Raw genomic sequence first — 18,935 nt, forward strand, 5'->3', positions numbered from 1 at the left:
GGGGAAAAATGCAGAAAAGAATTTCAAATCCTCATGGACTCTAGACTTTCTGGAGCCATGGAGGCTGGATGAACCCCTTAAACTATTGCCCTGAGATAATCTTTAAACCTTAAATAAAAAAAAAAATATTCCCTGAAGTCTTCTTAAAACAATAATTTAGCTTAACAAAGAATGTCTGCCTTGAGCATTACGCTCTTTAAGATCTATCTATATGGGATTAAACTGACAACAGCAACTCAAAAGATTAAATAGGAAACTTCGGGGGCAGTGAGTTTATGTTAATGGGGAGGAACAACTCAGAAAAGGAGGGTGAGAATGGTTGCACAACTTGAAGAATGTAATCAATGTCATTGAATTGTGTATGTAGAAACTGTTGAATTGGTTTGTTTTGCTGTGTATATTTTCAACAACAAAATAATTTTTTTTAATCTATTAAATTTTAGTTCACCTCTTCAAATTTCTGTGCATATTTTTGTAATATACATAAGATTGTGTGTGTGTGTATAAAATCTACAAGTAACTGTTTTACATGTGTCTATATTATCGTAGTGGCTTTTCATGAGCCTTAGTTTCCTTAAATAAGAAATAGAAATGCAGCCCTCTACATCAAAGGATTATGGTGAGGATGAAATGAGAAACCTATATAGAGCACCTGATACTACCCAACACATAGCAGATACTCAAATAACAGTTCCCATTCTCTGATGACAGCGTACTATATTGCACATTACGTTTCTGAGAGGGTACCAAACTCTGTTTCGGTCTACAATTCAAGGATATAAAGTGACAGCAGGTATCAAAATAGACAAGAAGATGGATGGTTTGGGCAGCAAAGTGACTTTAGCCAGGGCAGGGTGCCAGTGATAAGAAATCCTAGCACCAGGTACCTTACCCCCAGCCTTCTGCTGTATTAAGCTGAAAACATAAAATACCATGTTAAAAGCATGTCTTAGATTTGGAATGACGAACTCCTGCCTAAAGTAAGGAGTTTCCATATGCGTTTGCCAATATTATTTCAATGAAAGAAAATGAACGGAAAAGAAAATACTTGAGAAAAGTAATTTTAATTTTGTTATGTGAAGTGTGATAAACAAAGGCAATCACTTTCAGAGTAAAATTTTAAGAATGGCCAGAAAAAGTTTACAAAAACCTTTCTAGAAATAACATAGTTCTATTAAGTTTACTGCGTATGCCTAAAAGAAAAATATAAGAATATCTGAGTGAAGAAATACTACCCTAGTGCTGAGAATACCAGAATGAATGTATTCTGGGGGTGGGAGGGGTAAATACAGAATTTACAAAAGAGAAACAAAAATTTGCTCTTTGACCTTCCTCTTGCTTAAGTTGTGTTCCTAAAGAATCCAGTTAGAGAAACACAAATTACCCCATACTCAGTTTCACTTTAAAATGCAGTAAACAGGTCATATTCTTAAGTTTTATTAAGTTGCTTATACAAACTTAAAGTCATGAGCATGACTTCAGGGTCTGCAGTTTTTATGTCAAGTGCTTTAACTAAGCAGTTTAGGGCTTCTTGTATCTTTCCACACTCTTTCAGTTCTTTCCCACGCATTACAAGAGTCTCATACTCATTCACATCCTCCAGGGCCTCATTCTGAGGAGAATCAAGCGACTGTTTACCAGACAAAGGCTCAGGGTCATCAGTTGAGGTTTCCTGAGCTGTAGTACCAAGCTTAGATGTAGTTAAACAGCTGGACTTATTTTCTGAAGATAACTTTTCTCTGGAAGGGTCCTCATCTGTGTACTCTGAGGCTTCTCCACTGCTTCCCTCTGTCCCTTCTTCTAGATAATCTTCAATACTCTTTTCTTCACTGCTGTTGTCAAGTCTTTCCTCCATATCCTCCACATGCTCTAAAGCCACGTTAATAAGAGACCTCCTAGAAGCCAGAGATATCCTAGAGTTTATAGTCTTGTTTCCACTATCGGCCATTTTAGGTGAAAAGAACCTTTGAGGTGGACTGATGCCATTTTTGGGAGTCGAAGATAAGAATGGAAAGAGAGATGTGTCGAGTGGATTTGTGCTTGAAATACCTGTAAAAGAATTATCTTCATCCTCACCATCTGAAACAATCCTTCTAGCTTTACTTCTGATTTTTACATTAACTACTACCTCTTCTGGTCCATCGTCTCTCTCAGAAAAATCCAAACTGAGACGTGCTTTGTTGTTAGACACAAACTCTGCTCTAGAATTAGCTGTGGAACTACACAAGCTATTTTCTTTCTCAGCATGCTTCAAAGATTGATGGGAAAAATTTTGTCCATTGTCTGCAGAGTCTTCCAAGAAAAGGTTGAAATCACATGCATACTGCGGTGGAGATGCTGAAAGTTCCTCTTCTGACTGGGCCTCATTTGCTTGAGAATCCTGCAGGGGCCTATGCGATGCTGATAAGTCATCATTTATTTCAATAATGGATGTATTCACGTCTGTGTTTTTATTTGTTGTAGGATTAATGGGCTGTAGAATTTCATCATCCTTTAGTTGATCTAGATTTGGCTCAAGATCAGTTCCGACTGATTCGTTAAGTAAATAATTTAAACTTCCCGGAGGGTTCTCTTGCAATGCCTCCTTCTGTAGAGCTTCACTGTCGGTTGTAAAGCTTTTTGTCACTTCCAATAAAGAATCGGCGCAAATTTCTTCTGTACCTCCATACCCTCTGGGTAAAGTAGCTGCAAATTCAGCATCAAAGTTATCTTCACATGTGTGCCTATCATCTTGAAGGTCAGAGCTGTTGTTCATCTTTATGCTGGAGAGATCTTGTTTCCCACTCCCTTCAGCCACATCGTCAATGATTACATTTGCCATTTGGAAACTGATATCTTCTTCCTGGGTATGATGAGCTGAAGGCCAAAACTGTGGTTTCTTCAATTCAGGGCATTTCTTCTTTGCTCGAGGAGGAAACACAGGTTCTCTAGGCCAGGCCCCTTCATTTACTGTTCTTTGTCTTTCCATCAGGAGCTCTGTATTTTGAGACTCAAATTCAACAAGGAATTGAGCTTTTTGAACCCTTTGTTGAATATATTGAGATTCCTCTATCTCAACAAGCTCTTCTTTGACGGCTAGATCATGTGTGTATATCAAATCATGGTCAGAGATTCCAGCTATTCCCAAAGAGTGCAGGTAGGCAATATGCTCATCCAGTTTCTTATCAGATCTTCTCTGATCAGCATGCAAAGACTGAAGCTGCAGCTGGGTTGCAGAGTTCTGAAAATCCTCTATTGTAAAGAGCTCTCTTAATTCTTGTTTACTAAAATATCTGAAAGGATTCTTCTTATCACCAGTAGTTTGTCTTCTTAATGAGTCCTTGAAAATTTGTCTTCTATATATTTTTTCCTCTACAGTCCCACAAGTGATTAGCCTATAAACCACAACATTTTCTTTTTGCCCAATCCGGTAAACCCTATCCACAGCTTGAGCATCAGTTGCGGGGTTCCAGCTAGGGTCAAAAATGACCACTCTAGTCGCTGCAGTTAATGTTAAACCAACACCACCCACTTGGGTGGTCAGCAGAAAAACAGAGTAATCTTTATTTTGCTGGAATAAGTTAATTCTTTTTTCTCGTTCCAAAAGATGAGTTATTGTTCCATCAATTCGCAGTGTCTTAAAGTGCCTGTTCTTTAAGACATGTTCAATGAAGTTTAGAATTTGTCTTGATTGAGAAAAGACCAGAGTTTGATGCCCTTCGTCCCGCAGTCTCTTCAGTAGCTCCATGAGGAAGATCATTTTTCCAGATTCATTTATCAATGTAGCATCAGTTACTTGATCAATGTGGCCCACATCTGAAGACCCTTCCCCCTCATTTTCATTTTGAGAAGAGAATTTGGACCCCTTTAGATTCAGTAAACAACAAGCCCGTGCAGACAGCAACCTAGGATGATCACACAACTTCTTTAAGACACCTAGCTCAGCCAAAGGTGAGCGTGTCTCCATTAACAACTCCTTGATATGATCCAGAGATACAAATTTCCTGTATATTTCTTCTTGTAACGGTACAAGACGTATCCAAATGATTAAGTCATTTTTCCTGGAAAGGGAGGGCATTTCACAAATGGCATCAACATCTGGATTCTTTTTACTGTGTCTGATCTCTGGGTTGCTTAACTTTTTCTCCTGTACCTCTTCTTTAGTCCTCCTGAGAAAATAGGGTTTTATGATTGCCATTAAGTTTTCAGATATTTTAAATCCCAAGGCTTTTTCCCCCGGGGTAGCATCCTTCTCTCTTGCTTTAATAATAGGATTTTCGTACTGCATTTTAAAAGTTTTTAATGTCCCTAGTAGGGACCCTTGACAAGCAAAATCAAACAAGGACCACAATTCTTGCAAATTATTCTGGATTGGTGTTCCTGTGAGGAGGATGCGATTCTTTGCAGGGATCGCACGAGCACAAGTTGCTGACTTAGTGGATGAGGTTTTTATCTTATGTGCTTCATCAAGGATAACATAGTCCCATACAAACTCTTGGCCATTCAAGCTTGAAAGCTGCTGCCAGTTATTGATTAACATTTGGTACGTGGTGATAATGACACCATTCCTTTGCTGAATCCGACTGAGGTTTCTGGTACGTTCATCCTTGCTAGGACCATGAAAGGCTTTGACTCTCATTCCTGGAGTCCACTTGACAAATTCTTTTACCCACGTGCTAATAAGATTCGTTGGCATGATCAGCAGCACATGATTCACAAGTGCAGCATCAAACATACCAGAAAGGAAAGCGATGATTTGAACAGTCTTCCCTAATCCCATATCATCTGCCAAAATACCACCTTTTCTTCCATCCCTATACAGGCTATAGAGGAAAGCTATACCTTCCTTCTGGTGCTCAAAGAGTTGGTTGTGCAGCTCTCGATAAAGCAGCAGGCCACAGTTGCACACATCCATGAATTCATCATCTCCATGTTCTGCCAACTCCTCCAAGGCTTCCTGTATTTTTTTCATTCTGCTCAGCACCTTTGCATTGGGAAAAATGTCCTTTGCCAAACTGAAAAGTTTAAATGCTTCTTCCAGATCTCCATTCTTAGCGGCTTCTTTGGCCTGTTTCACATACCTGTGAAGAAATTTTTTTAAAAATACAGAAGATTAGAAAGAAAGAAGAAAACAGAACATTCACCCTAAGAACCATTTAGAGTCCATTTTGGAATACAAACTACAGTTCAGCTTTTAATATCCTCAATTCAGGATAGGGAAGATTAGCACAGAAGACGCCAATGAAAGCTGGTCTCACCTAAGACGCAAACAAATATCCAACAGACACTGCCGGGAACACCTTCAGGCACCAGTTATAGAAAATAGGTGCAAAGGTTATTGATTCCACAGTATTTTAAAAAATTGCCACCCATAAGAAGTATGGAGTGATATTATTTATAAAACAAATAAACCTGTGTGTGTGGACACGGAAACAGGAAAGATACACGGGCACTTCTCAGACCTTATTTTTCTGGACCTCTGTGATGCAAGTGACACTACTGATCACTCCCTCCTTAAAATTCCCTCCTTCCATTGGATTCCTATAGACTCTCCTATTTTTCCTCCCACATCAAGGGCCATTTCTTCTCTTCCCCTTTCTGGACTCCTATTCTTCCTCCCAAAGGACTCAGTCTTAGGCCCTCTTCTCACTCTTTATACACTCTCCTTGGGCTCTCCCAGAGCTTCTATTCCCACTATGTGCTGATGACTACCAGTCATTATCTCCAACCCAGGGCTCTTGCCCAAGCTCTAGTCTAGACCCAAATTCCAACTGCCTACTGGACATCTCTGCTTGAAAATCTCATATTTAATCTCAAATTCATTCCAAATGAAATTCATTATCCTCCTCCCCTAAAAAATTGTTTCTCAATCTGCGTGGCAGTAAATGACACAACTACCCACATAACTACCCAACCTAGAAATCTGACGATCATCTCTGACCCAAACCCCAAAACCTAAGTCATCTTCGACCCTTCTCCTCTTTTTACTACCCCATCCCCACCCCCCCCACACACACAGTTAGGCAGTCACCAAGTCCTACTAATTTTATTTCCCAAGTGTAACCTAACTGTCTCGTCTCCATCTCCACTGCTACTACTGTGGTCCACGTCACCATCACCTCTGGCCTGGATAATTGCAACTCCCTACTCACTGGTCTCCCTGCCTCCACTCTTGGCCTCCTCCAGTATATTCTCTACATAGTAAGTAGCCAGCAATATTGTCTTAAAAGAATTATAAAAGTAATTATATCACACCTTTGCTTAAAATTCTATAGTGGTTTACAGTCAACTGATTTTTGACAAGGGTGCCAAAATAATTTAGTGGGGAAAGAATACTCTTTTCAACTGGATATCCACGTGCAAAAGAATGAAGTTGTCACTGAATTATAAATATAAAATTTGTTGAATGGGCAAATGTTTTATGATGTTTTTCTTGTAATAAAACATATTCTTACCACAATAAAAAAAGAATGAATTGGACCTCTACCTCACACAATACACAAATGTTGATCCAAAGTAGATTAAAGACCTAAATGTAAGAGCTGAAACTATAAAACTCTCAAAAGAAAGCATGGGCATAAACCTGCATGAACTTGGATTTAGCAATGGTTTCTTAGATATGATGCCAAAAGCAGAAGCAATCAAAGAAAAAAAAATAAATTGGACTTCATCAAAATTAAAAACTTTTATGAATCAAGAGACATTATCAAGAATATGAAAAGACAATATACAGAATGGGAAAAATATTTGGAAATCATATATCTGATAAGAGTTTTATATCCAGAATATATTTAAAAACTACAACTCAACAGAAATTTAAAAATGGGCAAAAGACTTGAATAGACAGTTTGCCAAAGAAGATATACACATGGTCAATAAGCACATGAAAAGACGCTCCACATCATTAGTTATCAGGGAAATGCAAACCAAAATCACAATGAGATACCAATTCATGCCTGCTAGGAAAGCTATAATGGAAGTCAGATAATAAGTGTTTGTGAGGATGTGGAGAAATGAGAAGTCTCATACACTGCTGGTTCAAATGTAAAATGCTATAGCCACTTTGGAAAACAGTCTGGCAGTTCCTCATAAGGTGAAACTTAGAACTACCATACGACCCAGCACTTCAACTCCTAGGTATATACCCAAGGAAAATGAAAATATATACCCACACAAATACTTGTACACAAATGTTCCTCGGGGTATTATTCACAGTAGCCAAAAGGACAAACAAACCAAATGTCCATCAACTGCTGAATGGATAAACAAATTGTGATATATCCCATACAATGGAATGTTATTCAACCATAAAATGGAATGAAGTACTGATACATGCTACAACATGGATGACCCTTGAAAACATTATGCTAAGTGAAAGAAGCCAGTCAAAAGGTCACGTATTATATGATTCCATTTATATTAAATGTCCAGAATAGGTAAATCTATAGAGACAGAATTAGCCCTGGTGGCACAGTGGCTAAGAGCACGGCTGCTGTAACCAAAAGGTTTGCAGTTCGAATCCACCAGACGTCCTTGGAAACCCTATGAAGGAGTTCTACTCTGTTCTATAGGGTCGCTATGAGTCGGAATCAACTCGGCAACAAGTTTGGGAGGTCTTAGGGCTGGGAGTTGAGGGGAGGGGGATAATGCTTAAAGAGTAAGGAGTTTCTTTTTGTAGTAATGGAAATGTTTTAAAAGTACCAATTGTGGTGATGGTTGCACAACTCTGAATATACTAAAAACCATTAAATTGTAAGCTTTAAATGGGTGAGTTGTATGGTATGTGAATTAGACCTCAGTAAAGCTGTTAACAACAACAAAAAGTCTCCAGTGGCTTCCTGTGGCCTACAGGGAGCTTAGCCTGGCACTCCAAGCCCTCCCTAACTCTTGCCACTTTTCTGACTCAAACATTTTATTATAACCACAGTGAACTACATGTAACCCCTTATATACTCATCATGCTACTTTGTGTCCTCTACCCTTAGGTTCACACCCTCCTCTTCCTGGAACGCTCTCATCTCCTTTCACTAAGCTAACCTCACTGAACTCATCCTTTAAGACAGTCATTCTCAAATTTCTGTTCCAGAGCTTAGAAGGAGAAAATAATGTCTTTTTTTTTTAATTGCTATTAAACTGTTCCGAGTTCCTGGACTGGAAACCTGCCCAGTATCCTGGACCCCTGTGAAGTCTGGGGTTTTGTCTAACTCTGGCCAGGCCTCCCTCCCAGAGACTAAAGTTCTGCCTCTGTGCCCTAGCTCTAGGGGGCAGAGTCTAACTCTGGCCAGGCCTCCCTCCCAGAGACTAAAGTTCTGCCTCTGTGCCCTAGCTCTAGGGGGCAGAGTCTAACTCTGGCCAGGCCTCCCTCCCAGAGACTAAAGTTCTGCCTCTGTGCCCTAGCTCTAGGGGGCAGAGTCTAACTCTGGCCAGGCCTCCCTCCCAGAGACTAAAGTTCTGCCTCTGTGCCCTAGCTCTAGGGGGCAGAGTACCCCTTCACAAATCATACACCAACATTTTAAATGCCAACCATCTGCCTAGACTTCTTACCACCCACCTAATATTCCTACTACTGGGCTCTGTTCCCCCTCTGGAATCCCCACACTTGCCAACCTTTCACCTGAACCACAACTGGAATTCACAGAATTCCTTGGACACACCACCACTGCTGTCAGCCAAGCCACCTTCTCAGTTCCTGGTCCACCCTAGTTAGCAGGTCTAATGCCACATCTCAGCTTTTCCCTTCACCCTGTCTGCTCCAGCAGGTACTGGGCTTAGGACAGTATGAGCTAACATTCTTTCCCTAGATGGAGTCAGGGAAGAAAATAAAGTCTGCTTTTTACAGCACTGCTCTGGATCCCTGGATATTTCCAAGACTAGAATGCTTTCTGTAACGCAGTTTCATTTAGCCACGTACCTTCTAATCACTTCTATTTTCCCGGACTTAGATGGAAAACATATGTCGTTTTTATCACTAATGCAGTCATGTGTCCTTGTAGAACATAGGATCCCTAACTGTCTGGAGAACTTAGATAACACTTCGTTGGCTCAAATATTTTTTTCCAAAACTGCTCCCCTATTGTCCTTGGACATGACTGGGAAAAAGCCAGGTCTGCTTGGAGTCAAGAGGACAAGGAGCAATAATAACCAGTTAGAGAAACAACCACTCCTCTTGGGCAGAAGGAGAAAAACAGTGCTTGAGTATGGGGGAAAATATCGATTATTTTTATTTATCAATTTAATGATTTTTTACAAGGCACTGATATGCGAGGCTCTAATGTGTTAAATATTCAGATGCAGAACTGTCCACCCAGAAGAGAAATTTTAATTCCATAGCAAGGGACAATAAAAACAAGGATCTTTACATTTTAGTGATTGTACTGGAAATTACATGCCAAAAAAATGGTTCCCTTTAAGGACTGTTTTAGAGGACATATAGAAAGATTATATATAAACAACCCCTGGAGGAAGTGGACACAACCATTAAATGTGGATTACAAGTCCTGTCACCTGTAAAACTACCTTTGCATTGACAGAACTACCCAGTTGCTAACCTCCTGGCTCCTAACTCCACCCAAAGGTCTTCTCATAAGAAACCCTACCCAAGTAGCCATTTAAAATCATCTCTGCCCAAATATTCTCTTTCTCCAGATGCAAACATTTTCCTCAATTATAGTCAGTTGACCTCTCCTCAACAATACAATCTCGTCCACCACCCTTCAGAGCTGTTGATACCTTGAGGAGTCTTTCCTCTCCACAGAGGGACTTCTTGTTGTTGTTAGGTACTGTCAAGTCGGTTCTGACTCAAAGCGACTCTACATACAACAAAACGAAACACTGCCCAGCTCTGTGCCATCCTCACAACTGTTGTTATGCTTGAGCACATTGTTGCAGCCACAGTGTCAATCCATCTTTGTCAAGGCTCTCCCTCTTTTTTGCTGACCCTCTACTTTACCAAGCATGATGTCCCTCTCCGGGGACTGGTCCCTCCTGATAACATGTCCAAAGTACATGAGACTAAGTCTCGCTATCCTCACTTCAAAGGAGCACACTGGCTGCATTTCTTCCAAGATAGACTTGTTCGTTCTTCTAGCAGTCCATGGCAATATTCTTCACCAACACCATAATTCAAAGGTATCAATTCTTCTCTGGTCTTCCTATTCATTGTCCAGCGTTCACATGTATATGAGGCAATTAAAAATATCATGGCTTGAGTCAGGTGCACCTCAGTCCTCAAAGTGACATCTTTGCTTTTTAACACTTTAAAGAAGTGCCCAATGCAATACATTGCTTGATTTCCTGACTGCTGCTTCCATGGGCACTGAATGTGGATCCAAATAAAATGAAATCCTAGATAACGTCAATCTTTTCTCCATTTATCATGATGTTGCTTATGGTCCAGGTGTGAGGATTTCTGTTTTCTTTATCTTGAGGTGTAATCCATACTGAAGGCTGTACGTAGTCTTTGACCTTCATCAGTTAAGTGCTTCATCTTCACTTTCAGCAAGCAAGGTTGTGTCATCTGCATATCACAGGTTATCAATTAGTCTTCCACCAATCCTGATGCCACATTCTTCTTCATATAGTCCAGCTTCTCAGATTATTTGCTCAGCGTAGATTGAATAAGCATGGCGAAAAGATGCAACCCTGACGCACACCTTTCTTGATTTTAAACCATGCAGTAACCCCTTGTACTGTCTGAACAACTGCCTCTTGGTCTATGCCCATGTTCCACACAAGCACAATTAAGTGTTCTGGAAGTCCCATTCTTCACAATGTTATCCATAATTTGTTATGATCCACAGAGTCGAATACCTTTGCACAGTTAATAAAATACAGGTAAACATCTTTCTGGTATTCTCTGGTTTCAGCCAAGACCCATCTGACATCAGCAATGATATCTCTTGTTCCAAGTCCTCTTTTGAATCCTGCTTGAATTTCTGGCAGTTCCCTGTCGATGTACTGCTGCAACTGCTTTTGAATGATCTTCCACAAAATTTTACTTGTGTGTGATATTAATGATATTGTTCAATAATTTCCGCATTCGGTTGGGTCTCCTTTCTTTGGGATGGGTACAAATATGGATCTCTTCCAGTCGGTTGGCCAGGTAGCTGTCTTCCAAATTTCTTGGCATACATAAGTGTTTCCAGTGCTGCATTCCATTTGTTGAAACATCTCAATTGGTATTGCATCAATTCCTGGAGCCTTAGTTTTCGCCAATGACTTCAGTGCAGCTTGGACTTCTTCCTTCAACAGCATTGGTTCTTGATCATATGCTACCTCCTGAAATGGTTGAATGTCAACCAATTCTTTTTGGTACAGTGACTCTGTGTGTTCTTTCCATCTGCTTTTGATGATTCCTGCGTCATTCAATATTTTGCCCATAGATTCCCTCAATGTTGTAACTCGAAACTCGAGGCTTGAATTTTTTCTTCAGTTCTTTCAGCTTGAGAAATGCCAAGCGTGTTCTTCCCTTTTGGTTTTCTAACTCCAGGTCTTTGCACATTTCATTATAATATTTTGCTTTGTCTTCTCGAGCTGCCCTTTGAAATCTTCTGTTCAGCTCTTTTACTTCCTGATTTCTTCCATTCGCTTTAGCTACTCTATGTTCAAGAGCAAATTTCAGAGTCTCTTCTGACATCCATATTGGTCTTTTCTTTCTTTCCTGTCTTTTAATGACCTTTTGCTTTCTTCATGTATGATGTCCATGATGTCTTCCAACAACTCGTCTGGTCTTCCGTCATTAGTGTTCAATCAGTCAAGTCTATTCTTGAGGAGAAAAAAAACCATTGCCGTCGAGTCAATTCCAACTCATAGCGACCCTATAGGACAGAGTAGAACTGCCCCACTGGGCTTCCAAGGAGCACCTGTTGGATTCGAACTGCCGACCTTTTGGTTAGCAGCTGTAGCTCTTAACCACTATGCCACCAAGGTTTCCTATTCTTGAGAAGGTCTCCAAATTCAGGTAGGATACACTCAAGGTTGTATATTGGCTCTTGTGGACTTGTTCTAATTTTCTTCAGCTTCAACTTGAACTTGCATATGAGTAATTGATGGACTGTTCTACAGTTGGCCCCTGGCCTTGTTCTGACTGATGATATTGAGTTTTCCATCATCTCTTTCACAGATGTAGTTGATTTGATTCCTGTGTTTTCCATCCAGTGAGGTCCACGTATATAGTCGCTGTTTATGTTGTTGAAAAAAAGGTATCTGCAATGAATAAGTCGCTGGTCTTGCAAAATTCTATCATGCCATCTCCAGCGTCGTTTCTATCACCAAGGCCATATTTTCCAACTACCAACCCTTCTTCATTTCCAACTTTCGCATACACCAGTAATTATCAATGCATCTTGATTGCATATTTGGTCAATTTCAGACTGCAGAAGTTGGTAAAAATCTTCAATTTCCTCATCTTTAGCATTAGTGGTTAGTGCATAAACTTTAATAGTAGTATTAACTGGTCTTCCTTGTAGACATATGGATATTATCTTATCACTGACAGCATTGTACTTCAGGATAGATCTTGAAATGTTCTTTTTGAGAATGAACATGACGCCATTCCTCTTCAGTTTATCATTCCCAGAGAGTAGACCATATGATTACCTGATTCAAAATGGCCAATACTAGTCCATTTCAGCTCACTAATGCCTTTTGCTTGTTTGTTTGTTTAATGCCTAGGATGTTGATCTTTATGCGTTCCATTTCATTTTTGACGTTTTCCAATTTTCCTAGATTCATACTTGATACATTCCATGTTTCGATTATTAATGGATGTTTGCAACTGTTTCTTCTCCTTTTGAGTCATGCCACATCAGCAAATGAAGGTCCCAAAAGCTTGACTCCATCCACATCATTAAGGTCAACTCTACTTTGAGGAGGCAGCTCTTCCCTAGTTGTATTTTGAGTGCCTTCCAACCTGAGGTTCTCATTTTCTGGCACTATATCAGACAACATTCCACTGCTATTCATAAGATTTTCACTGCCCAATTTTTTTCAGAAGTAGACTGCCAGGTCCTTCTTCCTAGTCTGTCTTAGTCTGGAAGCTCAGCTGAAAACCTGTCCACCAAGGGTGACCCTGGTGGTATTTGAAATACCAGTGGCAAAGCTTCCAGTATCACAGCAACATGCAAGCCACCACAGTACGACAAACTGACAGATGCATGGCTTAAATGCTGAAAAGTTCTTCTACCTGGAGAAACCAATCAGCTACACTATACCTATGCTCCAAAGAGCTAAGCCCAGCCAAACACAACAGTGTTTTGCAAATCAGCAACAGAAAAGTCAAAGAGGCTTAAATTGCAAAAGGCAAACACCAGATTTTCCTTCATCTGGAGGGTCCTTTGGAACATTCCCTACAGTGTTCTTTTTGGAATGCAAGAAGATAGGGAAATAAATGCAAAGATCCTGACCCAATAAGTTAGAACCAGGATTTATTTGCTTCACATGTGAAGCAATCAGAAGATGCTCTTTTTTCTCTCACCTGGACACCCAGCACTGGGACTCTATTAGGGGTGATGTAGCCTGGTCATGCTAATTTCTGCATATATGAGTCAAAAAAAATTTTTTTTTTTTATGAGTCAGGTTATCGCTGACTTTCTCACAACCGGGACTCAGTTCCCCTATCCTGTTCCAGCTTCCTGATAATCAGGTCCCTGACATATTTCTGTGTATACAGTCCCCTTGTCAAGGTGCATATAGACATATCAGACACAACTGACAAGTCCTTTGATTCTCATATAGCCAATAAAACTTGTGGCTGACATAAACATTGCAGGTGACCTGAATGCCAGTACTGGAAAAAGGTCCATTGAAATCCAAGTCGTTGCAAAACTAGTCTGGGAAGATTGCTCCCTTTTGCCCTCATTTCTAGGGATGAGGTGGGAAACATTTTATCACAGTCATTTATAAATATAAACTTAATATTATCAAGTAGCATCTTCTGGGATAAGTTAGAGGAGAACATGGTTCACATTTCAAACAGTAGGCATTAATGATTATTTAACAATTAGCTTTTCCCTGCTTAGCACTATTTGTGAGATGACATCTAAGAATCAAAAAACACTGCTTTATTCGTAATAGCCCAGAAACAGCCCAGGTGTCCAGCAACAGGAAAATGGATAAACAATCTGTGGTATATTCATACAATGGACTACTACTCAATAATGAAAAAGGACTACTACATGTATGAATGTACGTATGAATCTCAATTATGCTGAGCAAAAGAAGCCAGGCATAAAAGAGTAGAAGCAGTATGACTTCACTTATATGAAGTTCTAACAAAACTAATCTATGGAAGGACAGGAATTACTGAAAAAATGGTGGCTTAGTCAGACACGCCACGCTGTCCCTCTACAGCAAAGACCTGAGAAACCAAGTGAAAAAGATACAGAGGACAATCCTAGAACCCTGAGCAGCAAATGAAAAGAAAAAGAACTAGACCAAATGCTAGCTGGAAGAAGAAACTGCCTGAAAACAGTGAACGAGAAAAGACTGAGCAGAAGGGCCCTGCCAGCTGGCTCAGCACAGTGTCGCCATCTTAAGATAAAGACAGCAGCAATCACGGATGAGGAGCACAGAAGGCAACTTCATGCAATTTCCAACAGGACACAGAGTAACTGTGTAGACATACCCTGACTAAAATACAGTCTAGATTGCTGCCTGCTGCCAATGGGAAGCACCCTCGCCCAGTGACCAGAGGAGCATGCTCCCCCTCCCCCACCCTACTGATTAGTGGCACAAACCTTCCCATCCCTGCAGCCCCAAATGCTGGGGACCAAGATATGAGTCCCCTCTTCCCCTCCTAGCCCTGACTGCCACCCTCCACCACCCCAACAGCCACCACCCCTGCCCAACGACTCCACTGAGCAGTGGCAGACCACTCCATAATGGCACTGACCATTCACCCCACCCCTTCTGCCTGCCAACCCATCCAAGCTCCATCCCTCCTCCTCACACCTTGTGAGAGGCAACAGCAGTGCAACCATGAACACAATGGCTCTCTGCTCCCTCACCCCTCCTCCCCCTACCTAGCAAGAGGCAAAGGCAATGAGGCCATGCATGCACCTGCTCACCGCCTGCCCCCCCCCCCGCAAGAGGTGGCAACCACACAGCAGCCATTCACTCCACCCTTCCTGCCTGCCGACCCAGCCTGGTGAGAGGCAGTGGCACCATGACCATGCATGTGCCCACCCACCCCTCCCTCACGTATCCCTCTGCCAGGCAGGAGGCGGCTGCAACGCGACCCCACGTGCACCCACCCACCACTAACCCCTCCCCCTGGTCGCCACTCACACTCTCCCAACTTGCTAGAGGCAGCAGCAGCAGCACGACCATGCAGCAGCACAACCATGAGTAGACCTGCCCACCACTCAGTCCCCCATCCAGCAGGAGGCGGCAACCGTGCTCCCACTAGCCAGCCACACCTGCTGTCCCACCCACTTTGCAAGTGCCCCTCCTGCACCATTGGACCCACAAGAGATGGCAGCCAACACCCGCCCAACCTGCCCTCAGCTGCCCCGCAAGACCAGTGAACAGACCCACACTCACACACCCAGCTGCTACCCCACCCACCCAGAGACAGGTGGTGAGTGCACCAGTGTGGCCAGGCTAGGGACCAGAGTAGCATGCCCATCCTTCCTGCCCAGATACATCAAAACAAAACATGACCAAAAAAACAGGATGCAGCAAACAAACATACAATTAATAAATAAATACAATAACACCTTAATTCCTCGGAAACAACAGACAATATCAAATCACCTAAAGAAGCAGGAGAAGGTGGCTCCAGCAAGTGACCAAAATAAAGAACCAGGAAACCTCCCTGAGGAAGAAATGGTAATGGAACTACCTGGTAAGGAATTCAAAAGACATACATAGGGCCCTTAAAGAGATTAAGAAAAAGCTCAAGGAAAACACAGACAAAATCAAGGAAAACAGACAAAAAGCTAGAAGAATTAAGGAAAACAACACAAGAACAAAATGACAAAATAGACAGTTAGAAACCATACAAAAACAGCAACTAGAAATCCAGAAGATTAACACTAAAATTTCAGAAATAGATAATGCACTGGAAGGACAAAGCAGTAGAATTGAAGCAATGGAAGACAGAATCAGCAAAATAGAAGATAAATCCCTTGATACCAATCTATTAGAGGAACAATCAGAAAAATAATGAAGAAAGCCTAAGAGTTACATGGGACACTATCAAGAGGAATAATTTAAGCATGATTAGAATTCCAGAACAGAAAGAAACAAAAAAAAAAAGCACAGAGAAAATTTTCAGAGATTTGTTGGCAGAAAGCTTCCCTAATATCATGAAAGACAAGACAATATCCATCCAAGCTCAAAGATCTCCAGATAAGACAGACCCCAAAAGAAAATCACCAAGACATATTATAATCAAACTTTTCTAAAACAAAAGACAAAGAATCCTGAGAGCAGCTCAGGAAAAATGAAATGTTACCTACAAAGGGAAACCAATAAGACTAAACTATGATTTCTCAGCAGAAACCATGTAGGACAGAAGGCAGTGGAATGACATATATAAAACCCCGAAAGGAAAAAAATGCCAATCAAGGATTATATACCCAGCAAAATTGTCCTTCAAATATGATGGCAAAATTAGGACATTTCCAGATAAACAAAAAATAAGGGAATTTGTAAAATCCAGACCAATCCTACAAGAAATACTAAAGGGAGTCCTTTCGACAGAGAACCAACAACATCAGGCGACGACCTGAGATTAAGACACATAACAACATCACCGGAAACCAACCCAGATAAAGAGTTTTCAAAAATTAAGCTACAAGACTGAAAATAGGAAACCAGAAACATCGATCTGTAAATGACAACAACTTCAAAACAAAAAGAGGGAATAAATGGTGTGGTTACAGAACTTCATATGGAGAGGAAGTCAAAGGGATATCAAGATAGAGCACTGTTTTAAACTTAGGAAGATAAAAGTAAATTTCAGGGTGTTATGGATTGAATTGCGCCCCCCCCCCCAACATGTGTTAACTTGGCTAGGCTATGATTCCCAGTACTGTGTGACCATTTTGTCATCTGATGTGATTTTCCTATGTGTTGTAAATCCTACCTCTATGATGTTAATGAGGTGGGATTAGCGGAAGTTATGTTAACGAGGCAGAACTCAATCTACAAGATTAGGTTGTGTTTTAAGTCAATCTCTTTTAAGATATAAAAGAGAGAAGCGAGCAGAGAGACATGAGGACCTCATGCCACCAAGAAAGTAGAGCCAGGAGTGCACGTCCTTTGGACCCAGGATCCCCGTGCTGAGAAGGTCCTCAACCGGGGGGAAGATTGATGACAAGGACCTTCCCCCTGAGCCAACAAAGAGAGAAAGCCTTTCCCTGGAGCTGGCATCCTGAATTCGGACTTCTAGTCTCCTGGACTGTGAGAGAATAAATTTCTTTGTTAAAGCCATCCGCTTGTGGTATTTCTGTTATACCAGCACTAGATGACTAAGACACAGAGGAACCACAAAGAAAATTAATAAACCTCACCAAAATAGAAAAGAAGAAAATCATAAAGACTCAGTAAACACAAAATCAACAGCAATGAAGGAAATGAAAATACATAAACAGAAAGTACTCAGCAAAAGAGTATATGAAACAAAAAAATCATCAGCACCATAAAAAAGGCAAAACAAAATGACAGCAGTAAACTCATACCTATTGATAATTACACTGAGTGTAAATGGATTAAATGCACCAGTCGAGAGACAGAGTAGCAGAATGAATAAGAACACATGACCCATCAATATGCTGCCTATAAGATACACACATAAAACACAAAGATAAAAATAAGCTAAAAATCAAAGGATGGAAAAAATATATCAAGCAAACGGCAACCAAAAAATAGCTGGAGTGGCAATATGAATCTCTGGAAAAATAAACTTCAAGGCAAAAACCAGCATAAAGAGACAAGGAAGGGCATTACATAATAATTAAAGGATCAATCCAACAAGAGGACATAACCGTAATAAACATCTATGCACCCAACGAAAAAGCTCCAAAACACATAAAACAAATTTTAAAGGAATTGAAAAGAGAAATAGACAACGCCACAATAATAGAAGACTTTAACACACCACTTTCAATGAAGGACAGAACAACTAGAAAACAACTCAACAAAGATACAGAAGATGTAAACACCACAACAAACCAACTTGATCTTCTAGACATAGTCAAAACACTCCATCCAACAACAGCAGAGTACACATTCTTTTCCAGCACACATGGATCATTCTCCAGAATACACCATGGTAGGCCACAAAGCAAGCCTCAATAAATTCAAAAACATCCAAATAATACAAAGCATCTTCTCAGATCACAACACTATAAAATTAGAAATCAATAACAGGAAGAACAAGGGAAAAAAATCAAATTACACGGAAACTGAATAACATCCTGCTTAAAAATCACTGAGTAATAGAAGATTCTGAGAATCAGACGAGAATAGAAATACAACATACCGATCCAAAGTGCTCAGAGGTCAAATTATAGCAATAAATGCACATATCAAAAAGGAAGAAAGAGCCAAAATCCACACCTTAACCCTATAACTCAAACAAACAGAAAAAGAGCAGCAAAAAAAAAAAAAAGCCCACACGCACCAGAAGAAAGGAAATAATAAAGAAACAGAAAAACAACACAAAGAATCAACGAGACTAGAAGTTGGTTCTTTTAAAGGATTAATAATATCAACAAATCACTGGCCAAATTGGCAAAGGAAAAGAAGATGCAAATAACACAAATAAGGAATGAGATGGATGACATTACAACAGAACCAACTGAAATAAAAAGGATAATAACAACACTATGAAGAACTGTACTGCAAGGGTAGTAACAGAATACTATAAAGAACTGTACTTCAACAAATTTAAAACCTAGAAGAAACGGAAAAATTTGTAGACACACGCTACCTACCTAAACTAACACAAA

General features: G+C 40.5%; 1 protein-coding gene across 1 annotated transcript in view; it reads right to left on the reverse strand.

Annotated features, from left to right (window-relative positions):
- Window positions 1–524: 524 nt before the first annotated feature.
- ERCC6L (ERCC excision repair 6 like, spindle assembly checkpoint helicase) overlaps window positions 525–18,935 on the reverse strand; it is a 44,667-nt gene continuing 26,256 nt past the window's right edge. Inside the window, exon 2 of the mRNA XM_010592719.3 lies at window positions 525–5,060. Within this exon, the coding sequence (XP_010591021.1) occupies window positions 1,430–5,060 (3,631 nt within the window). The 3' untranslated portion in view covers window positions 525–1,429. The remainder of the gene's footprint in view (window positions 5,061–18,935) is intronic.

The sequence above is a fragment of the Loxodonta africana genome, chromosome X (genome assembly GCF_030014295.1).
Source record: "Loxodonta africana isolate mLoxAfr1 chromosome X, mLoxAfr1.hap2, whole genome shotgun sequence".
In the NCBI taxonomy this organism is placed as follows: domain Eukaryota; kingdom Metazoa; phylum Chordata; class Mammalia; order Proboscidea; family Elephantidae; genus Loxodonta; species Loxodonta africana.